Source organism: Mastigoproctus giganteus, chromosome 10 (genome assembly GCF_048544385.1).
Source record: "Mastigoproctus giganteus isolate SK-2022 chromosome 10, ASM4854438v1, whole genome shotgun sequence".
Taxonomy (NCBI): Eukaryota; Metazoa; Arthropoda; class Arachnida; order Uropygi; family Thelyphonidae; genus Mastigoproctus; species Mastigoproctus giganteus.
The window spans coordinates 52,677,559-52,692,637 of NC_143584.1; the positions used below are offsets into that span (position 1 = coordinate 52,677,559).

The 15,079-nt window shown below is 38.0% G+C and overlaps 1 protein-coding gene across 2 annotated transcripts in view; it reads left to right on the forward strand.

Annotated features, from left to right (window-relative positions):
- Positions 1-15,079, forward strand: part of LOC150079033 (twitchin-like) — a 2,795,346-nt gene that overhangs the window by 1,594,766 nt on the left and 1,185,501 nt on the right. For both annotated transcript variants that reach the window (XM_090382361.1, XM_090382360.1), the window contains one exon: positions 12,630-12,926. In XM_090382361.1, the coding sequence (XP_090238487.1) occupies positions 12,630-12,926 (297 nt within the window). The remainder of the gene's footprint in view (positions 1-12,629; positions 12,927-15,079) is intronic.

Consider the following 15,079-nt stretch of genomic DNA (forward strand, 5'->3'; position numbering starts at 1 on the left):
GAGTGAAGTTGAAAAAAATATAATTAATGATGTAAAAATTTCAGATGTTGATTTAATGAGAAAACTTTCGCACTCACAGGCGAGTAAGACTCCTGCGGTTGATGGCATATACCCTATAATCTTAAAGGAGGCGGCAAGTGAGTGCATTGAACCATTAAGGCTAGTTATGAGAGCATCACTGGACTCAGGAGAGAGAGCGAGTCCATTGAATTGGTGTAAATTGGAACACAAAGGCGGTTCTACACAAAGGGAAATTACCGACCGGCCAGTCTAACTTCAGTAGTAGGGAAAATCATGGAGGCAATGATCAAAGGTGGAATTCAGGATCATTTAGATGGAAATGGAATTCTGTAGGATACACAGCATGGTTTGGTTTTGTAAAGGGAAAATCATGTTTAATTAATCTGGTTAGCTGTTTTGACAGGGTCACTCAAGAGCTGAACTTTGGGAATAATTTCGACATTGTTTATTTGGATTTCAACAAAGCATTTGACTCAGTTCCACATGAGTGGTTACTTTATAAGTTGGAGCAGGCTGGAATCATAGGGAAAATCCTTAGATGGATAGCACGATGGCTTGAGGGCATCAAGCAGAGGGTTGTGATAAATCAAAGGCTGACACAAGTAATTATAGACCTGTTAGTTTAACTTCTGTTCCAGGTAAATTAATGGAGGCACTGGTTAAAGAAGCACTGCAGGATCATCTAGACAAGAATTCAGTTATAGCTCAGATGCAGCATGGTTTTGTTAAGGGCAGGTCTTGCCTGACCAATTTGATTGGATACTATGATGTAGTCACAAAAGAACTGGATGCAGGAAATAACTTTGATATTATATATTTGATTGGAAGGGGATGAATCTGATTGGTCCACTTGACATCGATGGTTTGACTGTTGATGATCCTGCTCAGATAGCAAACAAACTGAATGAGTATTTTGCATCTACATTCACACGTGAGGAATTATTAAGGTTTGAAAATGGCAGAAGGTTATCAAATTGTAGCAGGATACTTAATGATTTTGTAATAACTGAGAGCAAAGTGGAAGAGAAATTGTTGAAGTTAAACGTAAGAAAAGCACCTGGGGTTGATGGGATCTATCCAGTTTTATTAAAGGAGGCGGCAAAGCAACTAAGCAAATCCTTAGCCATAATTATGAGAGCATCCTTGGACTCAGGGGAGGTTCCCACGGACTGGAGATGTGCAAATGTATCCCCAATTCACAAAGGGGGATCGAAGGGTGACACGGGTAATTACAGACCAGTTAGTTTAACTTCTGTTCCCTGTAAAATAATGGAGTCGCTGGTTAAAGATGCATTGCAGGATAATCTAGACAAGACTGCAGCAATAATTCAGACACAGCATGGGTTTGTTAAGGGAAAGTCTTGTCTGACAAATTTGATAGGATATTATGATGTGGTTACAAAGGAACTGGATGCAAAAAATAATTTTGATATCATATATTTGGATTTCAGGAAAGCTTTTGACACTGTTGCGCATGGAAGACTATTGTACAAATTGGAGCAGAATGGTATTAAGGGTAAGTTGCTACAATGGATAAAAGGATGGTTAAGTGCGAGAAGACAGAGGGTGGTAATCAATGGGTGCTGCTCTTCTTGGACTAATGTTATTAGTGGAGTCCCACAGGGTTCGGTGTTGGGTCCACTGTTGTTTTGTATATTTATCAATGATATTGATGAAGGTATATCAGGCTTAGTGTCGAAGTTTGCAGATGATACAAAGGTTGGCAGGGTTGTTAATGACAGTAATGGCAGTGTGCTACTGCAACAGGATCTAGATAATTTGGGCAGATGGGCTAAGAAGTGGCAACTGAAGTTTAACCTTGACAAATGCAAAGTACTGCATATGGGTAGAAGTAACCCCAGAGAAAAGTACCAACTGTGTGGTACTACACTTAAGGTGGTAGAAAATGAAAAAGACCTGGGAGTAATTGTGCAGGCAGATATGAAGTTTTCTGAGCAATGCAGACAGGCTGCCAGGGCAGGTCATGGGGTTTTGTCAAGGATATATAGGAATTTTGCTAGCAGGGAAAAGGAGGAGATTATCCCTCTGTATAAGGCAATGGTCAGGCCACGCCTTGAGTACTGCGTACAGGTCTGGAGGCCTCATTTTAGGAAGGATGTAGATTTACTTGAGCGTGTACAGAGAAGGGCAACAAGATTGGTGAGGGGAATGAAGGGATCCTCTTATCAAGAGAGGCTTAAGTTCTGCAAATTGCAGTGGCTGGAGACTAGGCACCTGCGCGGTGATCTGATTGAGGTGTATAAGGCCTTGAATGGGTTCAGCACGCTGAATTCTGATGGGATCCTTCCACTTGTTCAGATTACGAACCTAAGGGGGCATAAATTCAAATTAAGAAAAGACAGATGTAGATTAGATGTGCGGAAATTTGCCTTTAGCCAGCGGGTGGTTAATTGTTGGAACAAACTTCCATCTGTCGTTGTGGAAGTTGATAGGTTGAATAAATTTAAGGAGGAACTGGACAGGCATTTGGAGGGAATGGTGTGATTTTTTTTTTTTTTTTTTTTTTTGGCTGATGCTGCATAAGCTCATACATTTGCTTTCTTGCATCACATGCCACTACTACTACTACTACTATATATTTGGATCTTAGAAAGGCTTTTGATACTGTTGCACATGGAAGACTGCTGCACAAATTGGAGCAGTGTGGCATTGGAGGCAAATTGCTGCTATGGATAAGGGGATGGTTGAGTGGCAGAAGACAGAGAGTGGTAATCAATGGACACTACTCAACGTGGACTAATGTTATTAGTGGAGTTCCTCAGGGTTCAGTGTTGGGTCCGTTGTTGTTTTCGGTGTTAAGGACACTACTGACGCTATGCTGCTGCAACAGGATCTGGAAAGGTTGAACAGATGGGCTGAGAGGTGGCAAATGAAGTTTAACATTGACAAATGTAAAGTACTACATATGGGAAACAGTAACCCCAGAGCAACGTATCAACTCTGCGGTACTACACTGACAGTGGTGGAGAATGAAAAGGACCTGGGGGTAATTGTGCAGGCAGATATGAAGTTCTCTGAGCAGTGCAGACGGGCTGCAAGAGTAGCTCATGGTGTATTGTCAATGATATATAGGAATTTTTCTAGCAGGGATAAGGAGGTGATTATTCCCTTGTATAAGGCAATGGTCAGGCCACACCTAGAGTACTGTATACAGGCCTGGAGACCTCATTTCAAGAAGGATGTAGAGCTGCTGGAACAAGTACAGAGAAGGGCAACAAGATTAGTGAATGGAATAAAGGGTTGTTCTTACGAAGAAAGGCTTAAGTTTTGCAAATTACAGAGTCTGGAGACTAGGCACCGGCGAGGTGATCTGATAGAGGTGTATAAGGCTTTGAATGGTTTGAGCATGCTCAATGCCAATGGGATTCTTCATCTTGCTCAGAATAATCACCTCAGAGGGCATAAATTTAAATTGAGGAAGGACGGATGTCGGATAGATGTGCGGAAATTTGCCTTTGGCCAGCGGGTTGTTGGTTGGTGGAACCGACTTCCATCACTTGGTGTTGAAGTTGATAGCCTAAACAAATTTAAGGCTCAACTGGACAGGTATTTCGAGCGAACGGAGGGGTGAAATGGGAGTGGTGTGTTTTTTTTTTTTTTTTTTTTTTTTTTTTTTTGGCTGATGCTGAATAAGCTTGCTTTCTTGCATCATACGCCTCTACTAATGCTAAATGGTTATTCCTCATATTGGGTTAATGTAGGGTAAGAAGTGGGGTTTCCCCAAGGATCAGTATTGGAACCAGTGTTTTTTTGATTATGTTAAATGACATCTATGAAGGATCGAGGGCGTGAGGTCTTGCGACTTGCAGATGATGTAAAGATCAGTACACTAGTTAATGATTGCCGCCAAGCAGAGCTTCTTCAGAGTGACCTAGATAGACTTCAAGATGGTCAGAAAAGTGAAAGCTATGCTTTAATTCAGCAAAATGCAAGGTCTTACACCTGGGGAACAGCAACCCCAAAATATCTTATACACTCGGTGGAGTTGAACTAAAGTCAGTAGTGAGGAACGGGACTTGGGAGTTACAATACGGTCAGACATGAAGTTGTCCAAGAGTTGTGGACAGATTGTTTCATGGTGTCCTATCAGTGATTTACCGAATATTTGCTAGTAGAGATAACGATGTCGTAATCACATAAAGGTGATTTTATAACCTTTATAATACGGGGATCCCCGTATTATAAGCCCTAATAAGTACACTGTAGAATCAATGAAAAATATACAGTATTCATTTTTGTGTTTAATACTATAGTATATATATTCTGAATCAGGTTGTGCTATATTGTAATGTTGTAATTATACTAATACTATATTGTATCAGTATATTTACATTAAATGTTCAAACTTTTCTTTCGTTTGCTGATTTTATGAACTGTTGATATAATATCTTTTTGATATAACAACTATATTTTTTTTTTCATTTCTCTGAGGGGTTGCTATAAAGAACTTCTTCTCTCTCTCTCTCTCTCTCTCTCTCTCTCTCTCTCTCTCTCTCTCTCTCTCTCTCTGGCCCCAGGTGCAAGCAATTTTGTGTCTTTGCCAGTAAATTTGCACTCTTTCTTGGTAAAATAAAATCGTTTCCCTTGTTTTCAGCATTACATTAACACTCAATTAATTCAGTAAAGAAAACACTTTACCAGATCAGAAGGAAAAGAAACCCTCTTTCTTTCTTTCTTCTTTTTTTTGTTTTATTACTAACCCACTAACGCTTCGTCACAAAGGTGGCACTGCTCCAGCCTCTACATGGCAGGGCCAGTAACCTGGAAGGGAAAAGCTCTCCCTTCCAAGGCGAAATGGAGAAAACAGTTCCTAAAACCCAGAAATTCACTGGGTGCATAGATGAGACCCCCTACATGGTGAAAACAGCCGGAGACTGATTTTTTTGCAGCTAATCATCAAAAGACTGACGTAGCCAAAATCAGAACTCCAACTTTTCTTATAATACACTCGACTCAAGAACTATTAGCAAACTATCACCGTTTCTAGTGCAAAAATGCGTAGAAAGTATAATAGGTATACCCAAGACAGTTCGTCAATTAAGATCAGGAGACTTACTGGTGGAAGTTGCCACTGCTAAATGTTTCAGTAGTTGCTCGACATTCTGAGCAACTACTGAAACTAAAAACATTTGGTGGAATTTCTGTTACAGCTTCACCACACGTTTCCCTGAACACGTCAAAGGTGTCATTACCGAATTGGACCTCATGAATGTGTCAGAGGAAGAACTAAAACAGGAACTACAAGACCAAGGAGTCATCAGTGTCAGAAGAATAAGGACAAAGAAGGACGGCATACTTGTTCCTACTTGGAACATAATACTCACTTTCAATAACCCTAAACCACCAACAGCAATCAAAGCAGGTTATCTTAATTGCCATATTATAGCATACATTCCAAACCCCTTACACTGCTACAAGTGCCAGAAGTTTGGGCACTCACAGACAGTTTGCAGAGGTGCAGCTACCTGTGCTGCATGTAGATCCACTGAGCACACGAATACTGATTAAACAGCGACAAGTTGTCCTAACTGCAAAGAAGCCCATCCGACGTTTTCCAAGGAGCTTCTGGAAATGGGAAAAAAAATGTACAGCAATACACAATTGAACACAATGTCACCTACCAAGAGGCCAAAAAGTCCTTTCCAGCCCTGAATGCTATTAAACCAACCTATGCTCAAGTAACCAAAAACAAATATCAATTGCAACCCAAACAGTGGTAACCATACCACCAAATGAATCATTATCTGATTGGGCAAGGTCAGTATTAGCCATTATTCCACTAAACCAAACAGCAAACAAAAAAAAAGTAAAGCTATAAATATGCCAATTACTATACAACCAGATGCCACTCCACAGCGAAACACAACAGTACCTACTTCTGATGCCAACAAAACAGACAGGATGGACTTAGATGGTAGCTCACAACAAGATGAACAGGTATTAGAACTATTCACTAACGAGGATATGGACACAGGAAAACCCTCCTTTCCAAAGAAAGGGAAAGGGAAAGGGAAACCTGAGCAAAACAAACCTTTAGTCTCTCAAAAACAAATCAAGGATTCTACTAAACCCAGATAATGTTTACATTTCTGCAGTGGAATTTTAGAGGATATCACAGCAATTCAAATGACATACAAGGTCTCCTCACACAATATAATCCTATCACCCAGGAACTAGGTGATATCATCATGATAGCCTACAGGAAACCAATTTAACGCCACGTATAACTGTTTCTCTCTGGGACTACATAATTTGTCAGCAAGATCATATAAACAACCTTAGTAAACTGGCACATGGAGGTGTAGCATTGATAATCAACACTCAAATACCCTCCAAATCACTCCCATTAAAAACAAACTTTAAGGCAGTTTCAGTACTAGTCAACATTAATTTTGACTTGATTATCGTCTCGCTATACTTGCTCCCTAATCAAAATATAAGTTACGCTGACCTAGAAGAACTAGTGGTACAGCTTCCTCAACCCTACTTCATCCTAGGGGATCTCAGTATCATCATCCATTGAGGAAATCAAAACATGGACAAACATGAACAAATTATAGAAAAATTACTTGACAAGCACAATCTGATTACTCTCAATAATGGCACACACAATCATATGCCTTTACCTACAGTATCTACTTCAGCTATTGATGTCTTTCTGTTCTCAGCATCCACATATGCTCTATTTAGATGGACTATTCATAGAAATCCACTGGGTAGTGACCATTATCCAATGATATTCCGGATTGATAAAAACATCCCTCACTTTTCTAACAGAACTGTTAAATGGAACTTTTTAAAAGCAAAATGGGATATATATACAAACAACTAGCAATGCTAGAAGAAAATCAGGTCCAGGAAACATCCATAAACTTGGCTACAGAATATATATCTAACCAAATACTACAGGCAGCAGAAAAAGCAATCCAACAAAATATCAGCACGCTCAAAATTGTGGTGGAATAATGAATTCATTGTGGCTAAAAAAAGAAAAGAACAGAGCATGGAACATATTCAGGAAGTTTCCAACAAATGCAAATCTCATCTGCTTTAAACAGGCTTGGACAAAAGCAAAACATATTAGGCAGACTAGCAAAAGAGAAGCATGGAGACATTTTACCTCTATAATTACAAGAACTACAAAAGCGTAAGCAATATGGGCCAAACTACAACGTAATTTACTCAAAATTCATGCATCAACCTTCCCATACTCACTGTAAACGGTTGGGATAGTACAACAGCTGTGAAGATTGCGAATACATTGGGTGAATTGTTCATGAAAATCTCAGCCATAACATCTTACATGCCTCCTTTTCAGGTACACAAGTCACAGGCAGAGAAACATCCCATCAACTTCGAATCAGCATCTAGTGCTGCATGCAACCTCCCTTTCACAATGTCAGAATTGCATCATGCTTTAGCCATCACCAAACTCAGTGCAGCAGGACCAGATGGAATACACTACATCATGATAGCACAACTTACTGAAACAGCCCTTAAGACATTGTTACTTCTTTATAATAGAATTTTCAAAGAGAATGCCATCCTGGACAAATGGCATCATGCTTACGTTTTGACTTTTCCAAAACCAGGAAAAGATTGTACAAATCCACAACATTATCGACCTATTGCACTCACCAGCTGTATGAGCAAGGTCCTGGAAAAAAATGATCAGTGCCCGCCTAACCTGGTTTCTAGTTCAAAACAACCTACTTAACCCAGTACAATGCTGTTTCCGTGAAGGCAGATCCACTCTTGACTTACTGATCAGGGCAGAAATAAACATCCGTGATGCCGTTATACGAAAAGAACACCTTGTTGCCACTGTTTGACATAGAAAAAGCTTTTGACACAACTTGGAGGTACGGCATAATGCAAAATTAATACGACCTAGGACAACGCGGACACCTGTCAGAGTTTATCAGAAACTTCCTCCATCATCGCTCTTTTCAAGTTATAGTCAACAAAAAATGATCATCCAAATTTTATCCAGAAAGAAGGGGTTCCACAAACTTCAGTACTAAGTTTGTTTGTTATTTGGTTTTTAGGAGCATTAGCAACTAAGGCCATATTGCTCTGGGGATATGTGGTGATCATTCCCTGACCTTTCCGCATCCTCTGTATTTGGTGGTCACAGGCTTGAACCCCTGTCTAATCAAGAAGCGTGTGCTACACAGTGCTGCTCCTGCCCACCTGGCTATGGAGGTGCCTTAGTACTAAGTGCCACCCTATTTAACATAATAATAACGAACTCCATAACACAGGATCTACCACAAAGTGTTCACTACCCTTTATGCTGATGACTTCAGTATCTCATTCCATTCGCCTAATATGTGAATGGTAAAAAGACAGTTGCAGTGTGCCATGAACAAAGTTATGAAATTGTCCCAAAACAATGGTTTTCACCTCTTGCCACCAAAGACTGTCTGGATACACTTCTGTAGGAAGCATAATCTACATCCAGACCCAGATCTTCACCTAGAAAATCAAATCATCCCAGTGGTTAGTAGTGTCCGCTTTCTTGTTGTGTTTCTTGACCAAAAACTTACCTTCCTCGAACATATAAAAGAGCTCCAGATTACTTGTCTTAAGAAGCTAAACATCTTAAGAATACTATCTGGCACAACATGGGGAGCTGACTGCTACACGCTACTGCATTTGTATCATGCATTAATACGGTCAAGCCTAGACCAGCTCTGCTAGACCAAGTGCCTTATGTTGGCTTGTGAAGAGAACTGTGGTTCTCTTTGCATCGCACTAGGGGCATTCCGTACATTGCCAATCCAAAGCTTATATGCTGAAGCAACTGAAATCTCTTTACATCTATGCAGGTAAATGCTCCTGTTAAATTGCGCAGAAAAAGTCAAAAGGCAACTGGACAACCCTACTCAGAATAGACTTTTTTTTGCCAAAATGGGAGAACCTTTACAGAGCTTACCCATCTAAAAACCCCTCAACAGGGATACACCTGCGTTCCCTGCTCAGTGACTGGCAAATCGACCTTAGCATGATACAACCTACTACTTCTCGTACAGTCCCACCTTGGATGTATCACACCATGTGTGACCTATTACTCACATCGTTGGGGAAATACACCTTATCCCAACAGAACATACTGCAAATTCATGCCATTGAGAACACAGAGTACATGCCAATCTACAAGGACAGATCTAAAACTGACACCCATGTTGGTGCAGCAGCAGCTTCACTGCAGAACTCTATGCTATCTACATAGCATTAAATTTCACCTTCTCAACAAATATTTTGCACAGTGCAAACACACAGTTAGTTCTATCCAAGCTATACAGCAGAATAAAAATCACCATAACCCCTTACTCATACACATTTGGAATATCATGACCAAGTTAAATAAGAACAAACAACAATTTCTCTTCTGTTGGATCACTGGTCATGTTGGAATTTCTGGAAACAAACATGCTGACCTAGCTGCCAAAACTGCTACAGATACTGTAGATCACCCCTTTAGCATACCACTCTCTGATTTCAAGTTAATTATAAAAAAAAAAAACAATGTCTGGAGCAATGGCAACACATCTGGCAAAATCAAGTTGGTAACAAACTACTCCATATAAAGAAAGATCTCAAACCTTGGAAGTCGAGTATACGTGAGGACAGACACGAAGGGGTAATATTAGCTTGACTGCGAATAGGCTATACACACCTAACACATCTTTATCTTCTTGCAGGCACTGATCCACCACAGTGCACAAAGTGCAGCACTCAGCTCACCATCCAACTTCTACTTATTGATTTCCCTAAATACAATACTGAGTGACAAGCTATTTTTACCTCATTTTCCACAACAAACACATCTTTCAACAACTCTGCCATCTTAGCAGATATGCCACATGTGACCAAAATTTTTAGTTTCCTCAAACAGATAAAACTGCACAGCGCATTATAAACTTGAATAACATCTATACAGATATAACTATGTATTTAACATCACCATAGTTAGGCGCATTATGGCCTTGCGCCATAAAGCCTACAACCTCTCTCTCTCTCTCTCTCTCTCTCTCTCTCTCTCTCTCTCTCTCTCTCTCTCTCTCTCTCTCTCTCTCTCTCTCTCTCTCTCTGTGTGTGTGTGTGTGTGTGTGTGTGTGTGTGTGTGTGTGTGTGTGTGTGTGTGTGTGTGTGTGTGTGTGTGTGTGTGTGTGTGTGTGTGTGTGTGTGTGTGAGTGAGTGAGTGAGTGAGTGAGTGAGAGGATGGCCTCCAGAATTGAATATAATATTCCAAACAAGGAATATTGTATTAATTTCTTTACAAAAGGATAGTGATGTATTGTATTCACCAACATATTATGAAGAGGAATAATATTCTTCTGGCAAAGGTCCTTTTGATCATTGATATCCCTGATCCTTCCATATCACCTATTTACACTTCAAGGAAAATTTCATATCTGCTTGTATCATAATCCCTAAATGTTTCTCATTCTGAACTACCTTTAATTCTTTGTCTGTATGTAAACCCCCAAATTTCTTTCCCCAAATTCAAAACCCTTACATTTAGCAGGATTAAGCTTCAGTTGCCATCTTTAAAACTGTTTTGAACTATATTTTCAGACCATGTGATGTAAGTTATTCCAAGCAGCATAGTCTTAGCATTAGCATTAGTAGAGGCATATGAAAAAAAAACTTCCTATTTCACCCGACCATTGGATCCAAAGGTTTATCCAGTTCTTCCTTAAATTTATTTAAGCTATCAACTTCCACAACTACAGATGGAAGTCTATTCCAGCAATCAACCGCCTCTTGGCTAAAGGCAAATTTCTGCACATCAATTATACTATCTTTCCTTAATTTAAATTTATGCTCCCATCAGCATCTTTTTTAATTCCATCAGCATTGAGCTTGCTCAAACCATTCAAGACCTTATACACTTCAATCAGATCACTCCGCAGGTGCCTAGTCTCCAGACACTGCAATTTGCAGAACTAAAGCCTTTCTTTGTTTCCTCACCAATCTCGTTGCCCTTCTCTGTACTCATTCCAGCAGCTCTACATCCTTCCTAAAAGGAGGCCTCCAGACCAGTAGGCAATGGTCAGGCCACACTTACTCATGGTGTGGCCTGATCATTGCCTTATACAAAGGGATAATCACCTCATTATTCCTGTATATCATTGACAAGACCCCATGAACTGCTCTGGCAGCATGTGTGCACTGTTCAGAAAACTTCATATCTGACTGCACAATTATCCCCAGGCATTTTTCATTCTCCACTACCCTGAGTGCAGTACCACACAGTTGGTACATTACTCTGTTGCCACCTCTCAGCCCATCTGCCCAACATTTCTAGATCCTGTTGCAGTAGCACACTGCCATTCTGTCATTAACAACCCTACCAATCTTAGTATAATTTGCAAACTTGGATATTAAACGTGATATACCTTCATAAATATCATTGATAAATATAGAAAACAACAGTAGACTCAACACTGGGGGCTCCACTAATAATAATAGTCCATGTCTTGTTTAGATTATTAATCATTCAGCCTTCTTTCCCTTAATTTCTTTCTTATTAGATATTTTGCATTGGCAAATATTGTGTGTCTCAAAGCACAATTTTATCAATTCTCCTTCTCTGTCCCCCAGTTCAATTAGATTTGCATGTAATCTTCTTACTCTACAAACCATCATTTTATTGTGATACTTTGCAAAAGGGGCATATTGATGTAGGATACAGCAATAAAGAAAAGGAAACATTTCACTGTTGTAACAGGGTTTGTTTTATTATCTCTTAACTACCCCCCCTCCCCGACCTCTTCTCTAGAAATCCTCTTTAATGGACATCAAAGAAGCGAAGATAACTATTTACTTAATTTACAAATTAAAAACTAAAACCATAATACCAAAATTTATATCATGAACATAAACTCAGTTGGGAAGCTGATTGGGCCTTGGGAAAAGCTGATTCTAAAATATTTATCTTTCTACCAGGACAGTCAACCTTCCAGCTAAGTTTTTGTTTTTGTTCACCGTATCAGTTTTGGTACTATGGTTTCAGCTTATTATTATTATTTTTTTAATCTGCAAATAATTATCTTTATTTTATTTAATGACCGGAGGTTCCCAAAGAGGGGATCAATATATGTGATAAAAATAAACCAAGTTATAATCCAGAGAAGTGCCACTGATATTTCTTTATTCTTTATCATATATATTTATCTCCTTCTTTAGGGTATCTTGTAAGGCAGTGCATCTGAATTATTATTTTTGTTATTGGAGAGTGCTTCATGATAATCAATGTGACAATGAATATCTGTACTAATGTTTTTTTTTTTTTTTTAATTGTGAAAGAATTTATTATTTTCTCTTTTGTTGAAATGAGTTTAATATTGTAAACAGAATTTATAGTGTTGATGTAATGTGAAATTAAAACTATATTAATAACTAAGAATATTTAAATTTGAGAATGTCTGTAGTTCCAAAAATATATGCATAACCAAAAAAATTACAAAATATACCTTTCACAGTTTTAATTTTTCAGATTTTTAATGTAATTTGAATTCTCATGAAATATTCGAAAGCTTACTAATTGTACTTATTCTTTTAATAAACTTGACTAGGACCACCTGGTATCCCTGAAAATTTAAAGATTTCTGATATCACAAAAGATGGGTGTGCCATTTCTTGGCGAGCTCCAAAGGATGATGGAGGTTCAGAAATAACTCATTATGTTGTTGAAAAAAAAGATGCTGAATCAGGACGTTGGATGCCTGTTGGAGAGTCCCTAATAACAACTATGAGAGCAGACAAATTATTAGAAAACCATGAATATAATTTCAGAGTGAAAGCAGTTAATAGAGAAGGAGAATCACCATGGCTCACTGGAAGAGAACCTGTTTTGGCTAAAAACCCCTATGGTATGCACAGGCAATAAATCTGTAATATTCAAAGAATATTTTATTAGAGTAATTTTTCGTACTTTTTTTGTTTTTGCTTATTATGTAACGAAACTTACATTTACCATATGGTGCGCTGTGCTTCCAGCAGCATATGTGCTAAACCAACCAACCAACCCATATATCAAAATACATACATGACATGGAAATTGTTCTTGCTTTAAATAACTGCACTGTCACCACATGAAAAGTCATTTTAATTTGATGAATGTGAATAATATACATTGTGCAATTATACACTTATGTCTTTATGATTGTCAGACAATGATATATTGTCAGTTATAATGAAGCCTTTTATGACTATAGTGATGCTATTATATAAGAAAGTTGCACAGTATCTCTGCTGTACATTGTACAAGAAAGGGAAACCACTACACAATTCCCATCACAGGGGTTAAAATCAGCCAAAATGGTTATGGTAAATATGTAAATAAACAGTTTCAAGACTCACTTCTAAGTTCTAGCTTGAATAATAATGTAAATTGAATAATTCACTGTGAGATCAGTCTGTTAAACAAAATTAATTTTTGTTATATCTAAAACAGATATAAATACCATGTTTTCTTTGGTATGAGATGCACTGGGCCATATGACATGCCCAGGTTTTAGAAGGCAAATTTTGTAAAAAAATATTTTATCGCCCACATCTTAAAATATAAAATTCAGATGTTTTTACTAAACAAAATATCAGTGTAGAATAAATGTACTTGTAGAATGCTCAAAACCCCCTACTGTCATGATATGAACTTTCACTTTCTTTAAAGAGTGCACCTTTACTGTCACAGGCATTGCAGATTCCACATTTTGTGAAAACTTGAGGCTTCTCAATGAAAGTAAGATTTTATTAATCTTTTTCTTATGAATAAATGATGAGTCCTCTTTGGATATACTAAGCAGCAATATGAAATCTGATCTAAAAAAATCACTGTATGCACCTAGTCTATCTTGTGTGCATAATATGCATGGGAATTTTAGGCAACATTGGAGTGGACTTTTCACCAACTCTTACTGCTGTGGCATCAAATGAGAATGTGTTTACTGCATATTGTGGATGATGAGGGAAAAGCCCTTTTTAATAAAGAGCCAAGCACCTCTCCTCCCGATTTTTTTTTTTTTTTTTTTCATAATGATGGTAGGAGTCAATATTAAAACAGAAATTATTTGCAAGGGCATCAAGCTAATTGTCATTCTCTGTCATTAAATCAAACATTTATACTGGTATTGCTGCAGTGATAAATTTCCTGTAATTCACTCACTTTACTTCTATAAATGTGATGATTGAAATAAAAACAGAAGTAACTATAAGTGTTTAATCCCAATTTATAGATTCCTAACTTATGACAAACACTTCACCAAACATTGACACACTTGTAAAAAAAGTACTGCTGAAGTAAAAAACTCATTAATATAGTATATTTTTTCAATTTGTGTTAACTGTATGTTTCAAAATATCCTACAGTGGATTCCTCCAGACCTTGTCACTTAAAAACTGCAAAGGTGCTGTTCTTTTTTTTTTTTTTTTTTTTTTTAATCTTCTTTTTAATGTGCCATCTCCATCTTAAAGGTTGGAAGCCATCAAATACCAGTAATCTCTTTATCTACTTCTATGAATGATTTCTTCTGTGCAAAGTCCAGTCCAGCCTTTTATATCATCCATACAATTTTTTTTTCTTTTTCTTCCTCTGGATCTTTTGCTGGGAATTTTCCCTTCTAAGGTCAATTCAGGTATTTCAAATTTTGAACTTCTTATGATGTGGCCACAATAACCTATTTTGAGTCTGGATTTTGTTTAATAGCTCTCTTTCGGTGCCATTCATTTGAAGGACTGTTCTTTGGATATTTTGTCTGTCGATTTGATTTTCACTATTCTTCTCAATGTCCAAATCTCAAATACTTTAATTCTTTTACTACATCTTTCATGAGGGTCCATGTTTCACATCCATACATTAAAATGGGCCAAATGTAACACTTTAAAGTTATTAGACTTGTTTTAAGGCATTGTTTGCTTTCACACATTATGTTCTTCATTTTGCTGACATCATTCCTTGGCTAGTCCAGTTGTAATTTTGATTTCTTTGGTCTGATCATTATCTGAGACGAAGTGTTTTCCAAGA